This window comes from Nicotiana tabacum, chromosome 1, assembly GCF_000715075.1.
Source record: "Nicotiana tabacum cultivar K326 chromosome 1, ASM71507v2, whole genome shotgun sequence".
NCBI classification, from domain to species: Eukaryota; Viridiplantae; Streptophyta; class Magnoliopsida; order Solanales; family Solanaceae; genus Nicotiana; species Nicotiana tabacum.
In genome coordinates this window covers 4049462-4062378 of record NC_134080.1, presented here as the reverse complement: position 1 = coordinate 4062378, position 12917 = coordinate 4049462, and the positions used below count along the sequence as shown (strand labels likewise).

General features: G+C 33.8%; 1 protein-coding gene across 1 annotated transcript; it reads right to left on the bottom strand.

Annotated features, from left to right (window-relative positions):
- Positions 1–295: 295 nt before the first annotated feature.
- Positions 296–9799, bottom strand: LOC107820099 (long chain acyl-CoA synthetase 4). The gene is made up of 19 exons (XM_075229228.1): positions 9296–9799; positions 7478–7541; positions 7302–7391; positions 6767–6823; positions 6054–6102; positions 5737–5813; positions 5239–5278; positions 5057–5151; positions 4434–4601; positions 4232–4342; positions 4074–4161; positions 3885–3951; positions 3145–3220; positions 2928–3045; positions 2450–2695; positions 2219–2358; positions 1695–1877; positions 1313–1432; positions 296–491 (listed from the first exon to the last, which is right to left on the bottom strand). The coding sequence occupies exons 1-19, from the start codon at positions 9445–9447 to the stop codon at positions 459–461; spliced, it is 1974 nt and encodes a 657-aa protein (XP_075085329.1). The 5' UTR covers positions 9448–9799; the 3' UTR covers positions 296–458.
- Positions 9800–12917: the final 3118 nt, after the last annotated feature.

Below are 12917 nucleotides of genomic sequence, written 5' to 3'. Positions count from 1 at the left end.
ATAGATCCCCCTTCTCCAGTAGGGAAGAGAACTAAAATGGTCCAAGATGGTAATCATGTTTGATTGGAGTAACAATAAATATACATACTCAACCCAACCTGTTACGACTCAAAATTTTACAAACCAATAAGAATAGTGACATGAAAATCAGATTAAAACAACCTTGTCATTAGTGCTTTGAGTAATGACGTAAATTTATGTGCTATTAGGATTTGATAGCGATACTATAACGCTCCTATGATTTTTTTCCTTTTAAACCATAAAACTGCAATATTGAGCTATTTAAATAGCCTAATAACACAATAAATAATTTTGCTTGTATAACAGTCAAATCCAATTTGATAAAACAATCTCATAATCTTCATGTGATATATACAGTGCAAAAACAAAAACAAAAGGATAAATTAAGGTTGAAAGATCAAATGTAAAAGAAGGGGCAAGTAGTTTCGGCCGTTAATTCATTTGGTCTTGTACATGCTGTCAATCACGTCCTGCAATGTAAACAAATACTCTGTAAACAAGTTGCACATGGAATCAACAAGGAATAAAAGGTGATATATATATATATATATATATATATATATATATATATATATATATATATATATATATATCTTTTCCTATTTAAATAGATAGCATTATTAACGGGGTATTATCACTTTTAACCGGTGCTAGAAATTATTTACATTTGGTAGCCGAAAAGTGTATAAAATATGTATAATTTTTGTATATTAACATACAGAATGTATATATAAACAAAAAATATACATTTTTTGGCTATTATTTTGAGAGTAACTATACAGTGTCATTTTCCCATTATTAACTAGTAATCCGGTCACTTAGCATCGGAGTAAAAGGCCTCAAAAACTACTATAGGCGTCCAGATTAGACGATTACGTATTGACAAAAAACCAAGGCATTTTACTTGCAGGTATAATATATAATGTGTGTTAATCCGCATCAACAATGGTAAAATTGTTGTCGTGTGACCAGGAGGTCACGGGCTCGAGCCGTGGAAATAGCCTCTTGCATAAATGCAGGGTAAGACTGCGTACAATAGACTCTTGCTTCCCCAGACCCCGCGCATAGTAGGATCTTAGGGCAGCTACAATAGCCTACCCTGATGCAAGAATCAGTATCTGTTTACACGACTCGAGCCCGTGACCTATAAGCCACTCGGAGACAACTTTACTGTTGCTCCACGGCTCGCCTTAGTGAAAGGAAAAGGAATAAAAATGGAAACTGAATGAAGAAAAAATATGGAAAAGTTGATTGCTCACAACATCCACCAGCAGATCAAAAGAGAAATTACCTTGTAGTATTTGAGCAACTGGGGTCTTTTCTTCTTAAATGTAGGAGTTAGAAGGTCTCGTTCCATGTCAAATGGCTGAGGATCAAGGTGTACAGCTTTTATGAACTCAAAGCCCTTCAGCTGCAAAAAGATGATCATATTTATATAAGTTTCGGAATATCTCCATAGGATGGAGCGTTTCTATTCCATGCGTTTTATCCTATGTTGTGCAGACTCTCCAAAATGTTGCCCCACCGGTGACGGATCCTCCAAAAATACACTATTTTTGGAGGATCTGACACGCACCCGGAGACATTTTCGGAGAGTCTGAGCAACATAGGTTTTATCAAAGAGTGCAACACATGCACTATCAGAAAAAGCAACTGCAATGAGGAGAACTAACCTTCTTTTCTTTTCCAGCTTTTGTGAGCTCTCCAAGTATGTACTCCTTCACTTTTGGATTTTCACACAGCGAATCAAAATCCCCAGATACGCCATTCTGTTGGGCCCATTGTTCAACTGCTCGTTGGTTTGGGTTAAGAACAGCAACAAGGAAAGACTCGAAACTGTTTCCATATATCCATATCTGGAGTCGAGGTAGAAAAAGAAATCAGTCCACTTTCATCAGTTCACGTCTAACATGAATAGACTACGTCACCAGTTAACCAGAGTATCTAATCCAAAAAAATCAACATGAAAAAACACATTCTGGTTGAATAACAGTCCTCTTTCGTAAAAGCATATTATTTCCTCGAAGCTAGACCACTAACGCTCGACACTAAAGATGAATATTGCTCAACCTCATTCATGTAGAAAGCAGAAATTGCACGGACGAAGTGGCCGAAGATACCAATGAAGAAAAGTATCCCTTCTGAACCATGTTTTTGCTATAATTAAGAGGCCATTACATCTAAAGTAGATACTTACAGAGTCAATAACAGGATTATTGCCGTATATATTCTCCAAATTCTCGACAGCAACATATTCACCTTGAGATAGCTTGAAAATGTTCTTCTTGCGATCAATTATTTTCAAGCTACCATTTGGTTGCCACTCACCAATATCACCTGAAGAAAGAAATGTTAGATCCAAGGTCCATTCAAATTCTATCTGACAAGCAGACATTAATCAGTTCAGCTTCAACATGAAAAAACAAACCTGTGTGGAACCACCCATCAATCATGACTTCTTTTGTTAGGTCCTCACGCTTGTAATAACCTGAAAAAAGAGTGTCGCCCCTCACACATACTTCTCCACGTGGCGTGCTTGATAGAGCATCATATGCCATTTCAGGGACGGACTCCAAGCACACATCCACATTGGGCACCGGGGGACCAACGGTACCAAGCATATCATACTGGTTTGGTAGTGAGACAAATGTACCAGCACATGTTTCAGTCAGACCTAAATGAGAATAGAAAGAAAAGACGTTCATTATCCAGCAACTAGAAAACAAAGTCTTGCAATTACTACATATGTTGGATCATTAAAAATCTAGGAGATGCTCCCATCAATCAAGTTCTATAAAGAGATGATTTTACATTATACCATCTATGTTTGAGATAAAAGCTAAAAGCCAACAATTTCTTCATCCATATATCAGCTAATCACATAATATATTGAAAGAATGGGATACCATATCCTTGAAGAACATGGCAACATGCCACAACTCGCAGAAAAGCTTCCACATGAGCTGCAAGGGGCGCTGCTCCAGATAATATAAGACGTACTTTGCCTCCTAGCCCTTCTTTTACCTTAGCAAAAGAACAACAGGAGTTACGGACTAACTGAAAAATGGAAAGAAGAATAGGAAAAAATGGATTTGCTAGCTGCTCCAAGGGCATTTCCAATACCTTACTGAAGACAACTTTGTCAGAAAGCGGAGAAGCTTCAAAGTGTTTACGTCCCTTCTTCAAATTGTAGTGTTTGCTGTAGAAGTTCAAAAGTTAAGGTAACAGCCTCCACCACTAAAAATAACTCAAACTATGATTTACTTTTATGCTAACCAAAAATCACAACCAAAGTTGTCCAATATACTACACCTAAATCATGGAAGAAATGATCAGTTTAAATTCAGGTGCGAAAAAGCATGTATGCGAACAGAAAATATTATTTCTTCCATCCAATGTCAACAAGCCTCGGTTAGCTTTCTAGGGAGAGTAAAATGCTTGATTTATTATACTGAGTTTGGTAAATAAACTATCAAAAGATAAGAGAAAGTCCAGAATTTGTCCCCATCAAATTTGAAATAATATAAAGTAGTACTTAGTTTATATCAATATGACCTTTTCATATAAATAAAAAAGTAGTATTTTAATTCTTGTTGATTGTCCACAAAAGGATTACATTAATCTGAATAATTGGAGGAGAAAAGTTTTAGTTTAGGGAAAGAGGTCATATTTTAGGGATGGGCCAAAAAAAAGAGTAAGCTAAATAGTCAGCATATGGTCGCTGAAGATAAGCATAATTAGAAAGTTAATATTTTTTTTAAGAAAGAGTCAATAGGTTAGCTTATGGATACAAATGCTTATGTTCCAGAAGAAGTTGCCATATTTTACTTCATTTGACATGGAAAAAATGGAACAGCACTTACTAAGCATAGGCAAGATTGAACAATGTGCTTTTAAGCCGACCCCCAGAAGAAATTTTCTGTTGCAAACCTGAGAATGTTTAAACGAACTAGTCAAAATATATCCAGCATTTCGACAAGGCATAGAAGGCACTCAGTCAAAGGTACACCAATAAGATAAGAATGTGAATAATTGGACCACAAAGATATTACCTGAATATATTCTGTCTAGTACACGAGGTACAGCACAGAAGATAGTTGGTTTCAGCTCTCCAATATCTTCGGTAAGTAACTTGACATCCTGTGGACATGATTAGGAATGCATAAGTATAATCTGTACCATGATTTAGCTGAAGATCTGAACATCTTACCCCTCGCCAAAATCCTATTGAGGCACCATGATTAATGAAACATTCTTCGATAACCCGATCAAAGATATGTGCCAGTGGAAGATATGAAAGATATACATCATCCACTGTCAACTGCAATGTGAAAAGGTCAGATCGTCAAGCCTATAATGTAGCTATGCTTTATATCAGAAGGCAGGAAAATAAAGAACAAATAATTCATTACCGACTCATTCACACTCCCAAGCAGACGCTGTACTCCAGCTATAAGAGTAACAATGCTATTATTTGAAATCAGCACACCTTTGGGATCTCCAGTCGTTCCACTAGTATACATTATTGTACAAATGTCTTCCTTCTTTTTCACTGGAAGATCAAATTGTTTTTCACTTCCCTGCACATTGAGGAGTTTGCGCGTTAGTTCAAAGGGCATATCAACAGTTTCATGTTGGTCATCTCAGCAGATCATTCCATGTAAATGTCAAGACTACAAACTTATTCCAAAGAGTTGATCAACATTTTTTTTCCAGTGACATCACTGGCTGCATTATACGAGCCTAAAACAAATATTACAATGGAAAGAAGAATTTGAAGGTGGAATCAGAAATTTAGCAAGCAAAAAAAATTAAAAAACAAGATTAAACGAAAATGTGCAAATCTGAGTTACTCTCGAGTCATATAACTCCATATACGAGATTAAGAAAACAAAAAATTTTATTCCCCATTTGTTGTCTCATATTCAAAACCACAATCTTAGTATCAAAATATAAGTTATAACACTCCTTAATGATGATGTCTAACAAAACACTAGACAATTCTGATAACTATAGAAGTAAAGAGAAGTCTTACCAATTGTAGAAACTCATCCCACGAGTATAGAGCCACCCCACACTTTTCAACATCTTCCTTCTGTTGAGGAGTGACATTCCCAAAACTCACAACAGCTGGTGATTACAAATAGGAAACTAGTTTGTTATACCATTTCATCAATCCACACTTTAAAATAGGATCTGAATTTATAATCGACTTACTCTTCAAGTACTTTGCTGCATTGGGAAAAGTTTTCAGAAGCTGAAAAGGGATGAGCACATATTTTAGTAAGAAAGGACATCCCTAGATGTTAAAAGGCATAGCCTCCCAAATATAATAGTAAAGCATCTGAAGCAACAAACTTTAGAAACAATAATTTTTGCCTTTGCAAATGGATTTTCAAGGAACCGTCTCAAACATAGTGGTGTCAAGGAAAATATAGAATACGATGCGCTACCCAACATGATATAGTAATGGAACAGTGATATTTGAATCTGAAATGTGTATCTTTTTAAAACAGCACACTGATCCTCAAACAAATTAGTCTTATTACTGAATAGGTGAATCAAATGGATTCCACTATTAAGCTCTTAATAAGTCGTGGCTTATGAGACATGAATGTTCTATACCAAGTATGAGGATCAACATGCCTGTGGAGTCAGACGTCTCAGAATATAAATCAGCCGTCAAGCAAAAGTTTTAATTTTGAACAGGCATACCTCAGGAAGTTTTTTCTCTTCAACAAAAGCAATTTTAACCTCGGCATGGTTAATGATAAATTCCACTGCACCAGCACCTAAAGCACACAAAGAAGATTATTTTCGGTCATTACATAGCATGAGGTTTCTTCTATTTTCAGAGATAAACATAAAATAGAAGGCCACATGAAAAACGCATCTTGTTTAACCAATCCAAGAAGATGCCTTCTATCTATAAAAGTAACACCAAGAATGATAAATTACAAAAAGAAAAAGCAAACACTAGAAAAATGAGGAAGACACTCAAACCACTATTCTAACCAGAGGAGGATGCATACCTAAGGTGTCATACAGAGGAACACAGTAAAGTCCATGAGCATTGCATGCCTGCAATGATAGAGTCGTTATCAGAGTAACAACAATTACGGAGAAGGTTTAATTTCTAAAATATCCTAAAACAAAATATTGATATAATATGCAGCAGAAAACAGGAACATCAAAAGGACAATACGAAGAAGGATAGAAAGTGGAGTCCCAACCGACCTCCTAACCCACACAGTGCTTACAAGAATATTCAAGCATAGGCAACCTTAATTATTTCACTAAATCAGGGTTCCTTCTAATTGTCATATTTAACTATGTGTTATATACAACAACAACAACATATCGAGTATTATCCCACACCGTGGGGTCTGGGGAGGATAGTGTGTACGCAGACCTTACCCCTACCTTGTGAGGATATATTTAACTATGTGCTATATACGAAATAAATATATGGTTGTTTAAATTTATAGTGTAAGGCCAGCAATTCAACCGAGAGAGATTAGTTTAAAAGAAGAAAAGATGGCATTTTGATTGCCGAAGATAATCAGACCAACTATGATCGATACATCAAAAACTAAATGTTATGTACCTCTTCATCAGCTAGGAAATAATTATACGAATAAAATACAAACAAAAAGTGGCAGTGGAGGTCCTTAATTTTGTTTGAAGATCATCAAACAGAAAAAAGGAGGAAATCGAAAAAAATAGAAGGAATAGAAAAATTTACCTCCATGCTCATTATCCACTCAGGGCAATTGGCACCATAGATACCACATTTGTCTCCCTAACATCAGAAGTCAAATTGAAGTGAGATACTGATTGAATGTACAAATAATCAAGGAAAACGAGCACTAAGAGACTGGCTAAAAAGTCCTATACACGAGTCTACACAAGAAAACAATATGTAGAGAACACACACTAACTTCAAAAAGAGTAAGTGAAATATAATTCAACAATAAAATCTCTCCATTGTTAAAGGAGTGAATTCTAAAGATCCTAACTGGACCATTGGATAAAGTGAACCAAGCTTTATATTCACCCATAAAAATAAAAAAAAGAACAGAAGTGAACCTAGCTTTTTGTTGCCTAATAGAACTAGACAACAAATGAGTAGCTAAACTGCACAGATAAGGCATCATCATCTGCAGTATTTGATGACACAACTCAAACACTAGAAGGTAAATAAAAATTTATAGTTAGCATTATTCTCGCAGTCAACCAAGCTTTCAGCAAGGTAAATCAAATACAATATAGGAACTCACTTCGTCCACACCACAACTCCGGATGGAATTTCCTACTTTAATCACAATGTCATATACTTCTTTGTAAGACGTCCACACATACTTGCCAGGCTGAAAATAATAACAAATAGATGAATCAGCTAAAAGCAATTTAGAAAAAGAGAACCCCCAGATTGTTAGAAATAGTAACAACGTACTTTTCCATCTACAATCTCACGGCGTCCAAGCATCCGATTGTTAGGATATGTTTCCACTGACAAACTGTGACATAGACAAGAAAATGCCTGTAAGATCTGCTATTGGATAATAATGAAATTAGTCATTTGAGCACACTGGCAAATATCTACAAGCATTTATTGACTAAAAGAAATAGCTGCATGTCTAACAAACTACCAGATCAGCATTTACTAGAACAAACACGGACAAGTCAAAGTTTAGGCTTGTACAGTCCGAGAGCAAGCTTGTATATGAAGTTATCCTGAATAGAGGAGCACAATAAAGCTCAAAAATCTACACGCCCCAAGCACCTACTTGGTGCCACTTTTTCGTAATACTTAAAACTTACCTTATCAAAAAAAAAAAAACTCGAAAGTCTAATGCCTTTCCTTACTAATGGAGAAAGACTACATTGAAGTGATGTCAATGAATCAACTGTAGTCAATCCCAAACTAGTGGGGTTCAACTATATGAATCCTTTCCGTCCATTCTGCTTCATACAGGCCCATTTTGAAGTTATATTCTCTATAGAATTATGCCTAATTTATTTAAAGATACTCACTCTTACAGAGCAAAACAGCCTGCTATGATTTTTTAGCTTTTTATTTTTATAACCGAGAAATCTCCAATCGCCAACTGGCGCACAGTTCGAAACTCAATGGATATTGGATAATGGCCACACCCCTCTACCATTCTTCACTTACAAACTACTCTACCAGGTTACTGTCTGCAGCTGGTTTTGAATCCCTCACGCTGTATCACGAGCTGCAATCTTACCACTAGACCAAAGCAGATGTATTTCCTATATTCATGCTCAAGGCAGTACAATGTCTTAAAGGTAAAGGCATCTGTGACATGCATGTGCACGTGACCAGTAGTAGCATTATCAGTGAAATCATGTAACTTATGCATATAATGAATTGCCAAAAAACTGTGACTTTTTAATCATATGAAGTAGTAAGAGTGAAGATTTTGCGGAAAAAAAGAAAAAGTCAACATCAATTCTTGGAACTTTTTGTTAGTCATCTCATTCTCAACACAAACAAATTTTGCTACTCATCACATACATAAAGCTAAAAGACTAGATCTTTTGTAGCCGAATTAAACAATTGGATCCAAAATAAAATTAAAATCAATTTTATCCAATTTAAAGAAAAATTAGAGAAATTGCCAATATTCTGCAGAAAAAGCTAGTAAAAGTCAAAATCAATTTTTGAAACTTTGCTGCTCATCAAATACATAAAGCTAGAATACTACACCCTTCATAGCCAAATTTACAATCAGATTAAGAAAATATTATTTAAATCAAGTTTATCAAAAAAAAATAAAAAATTAGAAGCCTATAAGAATTGCGAAGGACATTTATAAATTAGATCAAATTTAAATATTGTGCAAAAAAAGTAAAATAAAAATCAAATCTTTGAACTTTAAGCTACTCATCAGATACATAAACCTAAAAAATATTCCACCTTTTCTTAACCCAAACAAACAACTAAATTCAACAACAACAACAAAAAAAAAAAAAAAAAAAAAAAATCAAAATTTTAAATTTAAAGACAAAAAAGACAAGAACCCAAAAGAATAGCAAATCAAAGTAACAGAAAAATTAGAACTTTATTCTACTGATCAAATACATAAGGCAAAAAATGCTCCATCTTTACTAATCCAAACAAACAATCAGATTCAACAAAAAAAAAACAAATTTTTAAATAAAAATTTTAAAAAGAAAAAAAAAACAACCCAAAATTTTAGCAAAGTAAATTAACATATAAAAAGATTAAAACTTTTTTAGTCCTAACCGGAAAATATCCCAACAACTGTCAAGTCCAGGAATAGGAGGAGGAAATCCATCTTTAGCAAAAAGACTTCTATAAACAGCACCCATTGATGGCTTTCCATTTTGGGAAGGTTTTGCTGGTTCAACTTCTACTATGAACTTATCTTGTGCCATTCTTGATCCCTCTTTTTCTCTTCTAAAAATACCCCAAAAAAACTGTCAATTTATACACAGAATATACGTGTATGAGAAAATTGGATTAAATGGGTGTCTTTAGTTTGGGGTGGGGTGGGGTGGCCGGGGTGGGGGTGGGGGGGTTGGTAGTTGAGTGGTGTTGGGTAAGCTGAAACTTGAAAGAATGAGAGAGTTGAATAGGCTGTAGGAATTTTCTTTGAGTTTTGGCCTTTTCTTTATTTTTTGGCCTTTTCTTGACTAAAGTGGGAAGACGACTACTGGTTTTCTAACAGTGAATATTGACCAATGGCTAATTTCTGAAATAAATACAGGTAGCTTGTTGGACTATTCCAAGTTCCAACCCTATATTTTCTCCCTTTTTTATATTCAGATTTTATTGCTTTACTCTTCTTTTTTTCAACACAAAAATACAGCCGGTGTTTACTTCAATTTCTTCTAGTATACATACCGAGTAAATTTGTTTGTCAAAACTTAGACAGATAAAAAGAAATCGCTTACGTTAATTTAAACACTAAGGGCCGTTTGGTATGAGGGATAGGGTGGAATAAGGTGGTATAAGATGTGAGATTAAATTTATATTGTATTTGGTTGGCAATATAAATTTATCCCTCGAACCAAATAAGGTATAAATTTAATCTCAGACTTAATCCAGGATATCTCATCTTATATTGTGAGATTATTTTATGAAGAATTAATCCAAATAGTTGTCCATCCAATCGTTTAAACTAAAAATAGTTAGTGGAGGTATAATGTATGTATAATTTATGTATTATATGTGTATAATCGATATATAATCTATGCATATGGCTAGAAAAAATAAATAATGAATATGATCGGCTATTAATATAATCCCATAATAATTTAGTCTGCATAACAAACGGCCGCTAAGCTCTCGTGATTTTACAATATGATTTAATGTTAACGTTTTATGATCAAGTTATTGATAAATCAAATCTCGATCAACTTCTATAATAATAACTAGGAATAGGATCATATGAAAATTATAAACTATATAAACTGATTATGTTAATAATGTTTATGTTGATTGTCATATTTTTCAAGTTATTGATTGTCATATTTTTCAAGTTATTGATCCACATTCTATCTTTGATCTATGATTGAGGATTATTTTTTATCATATAGATTATGCACCCTGTCTAATAAATAGTTATATAAAACTATGTTTGTATGTAATTTGATACGATTAACGCAAAAATAAAATAAAATAAACAGGAATAGTTAGATAGATGAACAAAAATTATATCTCACCTCAAAAACTTCATAAAATTGGAAGCAAGATTACTCTTTTATCAATCTTCCTTATTATCGCTATCGAATAATTCTAGATAGACTGTGGTGGAATTGTAAGTACTCCTTCATCCTTAATTAGGGGTCTCGGGTTCGAGTTCCTAGATATGAAATCACCTTTGTTATGGAGCACTTTACCCCCTACCCCTCCCCCAATATGAGACTTTCCGGCGTGAATCCGAATTTAGTCGAGCCCCAATTTAGTCGAGCGCTTAATCCTATGGTTTTAGATAGCCTAACATTTTCGTTAAACATCAATTCATATTTAATGTGACGTATTATTATAGTAGTAAAAGTTATTGCTAACCCTAACACGAAAGTGATGTATCAGAATTCAAAAAATCTTGTTTTTTTTTTATAAAGGATTGGCGAGGTAGTCGATGTTTTAATTTCCTTGTAAATCTTTCAAAACATTATGAGATTTTCAGAATATGTTACATTATCGAGTTATTTAAGAGCTTATAGATAATAATATTGATTGGAGAGTGTTAAACTTACTATATTGTTAAACTATATATGTTAATTACTGTCTAACTTAAATCTTTTACTCTTATCATAACCATTTTGTATTTTCTCTCTCTCTCTTTTTAGTGTACATCATAAACCATTTTATGTCTCCAAGAGGACAATTTAGTGATCAAGAAGTCATAACTGAAATTGAATAATGGTTTAGAGACGGAATTAGGATTTAGATTTTATGGTTCTAGATTTTAGAACAACAATTTTAAGTGTTTATAATTGGGTTCTAAATTTAATATTTTCACATATTTCATGAAATTTTTAACAAAAATATATTGTTTGAGAGCAAAAACTATTGGATTCAGCCGGACCTGTAGCCGGGCTTCTAGCTCCGCCCCTAGGTTTCATGACCTTCTGATACACAATTGAGTTTTCCACATTAATTGTCAACTACGTGACAAAGGGCTGAACTTAATAGGTGTAGGTTCACGTAAATCTAGTAGCTTTTACATATTTTGTATATATATTAAAAAATTTATTAAATATTTAATCGTGAATTCAATTGCTTATTGTGTATTTACTTAAAATCACTATTGGAACCCATAAAATTTAATTCCTGAATTTGCATGACAGATAAAAAAGAACTACTATTACTTTTAATGTTTTTGAACTAATCAAACTCTCTAGATGGAGGGCCATAACTTTAGTGAATTACCAACATTTATAAAATTCAAGAAATTAAATACGAATAATAATTAATTCTCCCATAAGTCTAGAACGTGGATGTGTTCCACCTCACGAACTCGGTCTTCTGCATGTTACATTCAAGGGCGAGTGGAATGCGAATTTTTTTGGGTTTCTCATACGGTGGACGGTATCCGCATTGGAGCCTTATTATATTTGGATTCGCGCCGCGTATGGCCCTTATTCGTGGGGTAGCGCTCTCTACCAATGATTTTTCCATAATCAGGACTCGAACTCGAGATCTCTGGTTAAGGAAGGAACCGTCTCATCCACTGCACGACATCCTTTGATGGTAATACAAAATAATTATACTTTAACACCAACAAGGAAAAGGATTCTAGTTGACTTTTCCTGCAAAACGTACTATTCTTCCCTTCTTATTATACATACATAATTAATAATATTCTCGAACTTTATCTCAAAATATAAAAATTATTCTCTCAATTTTATGGACAGTACGGACATCAAGGTAAGGAAAAACAACTATAAATATAAGATGAAAAGTTTAATTTATAAAGCAAAGGAGTCAAAAATGAAAAATTTATGTGCTCCCTTTTGCTATTTTATCTGCTACTTAAGTAAGAAATATTTGTCACTTTAGAAAATCAAAGAAATATTAATTTTTGTTGCGAGAAGACATATGAACACATAGTCATTAACTACTCATTTCAACATTAAATAATGGTAATTTAAAAAGGATTTAAAGATAATGAAAAACTAGAATTAGCTATAAACATCATTATTAATTTATTGCTAAATCGCTCGTAGCTAATATAATTTTGTGATAATTTATCATTAATCTGTCACTAAGAGCTCATTTGGTCAAGCTGTCAAAAATTACTTATTTTAAAAAATACTTTTGTTTATAAGTGCTTTTCGGAAAAGTACTTTTGAAGATTAGCAATTTGTGTTTGGCCAATTCGTTTGAGAATTTTTTT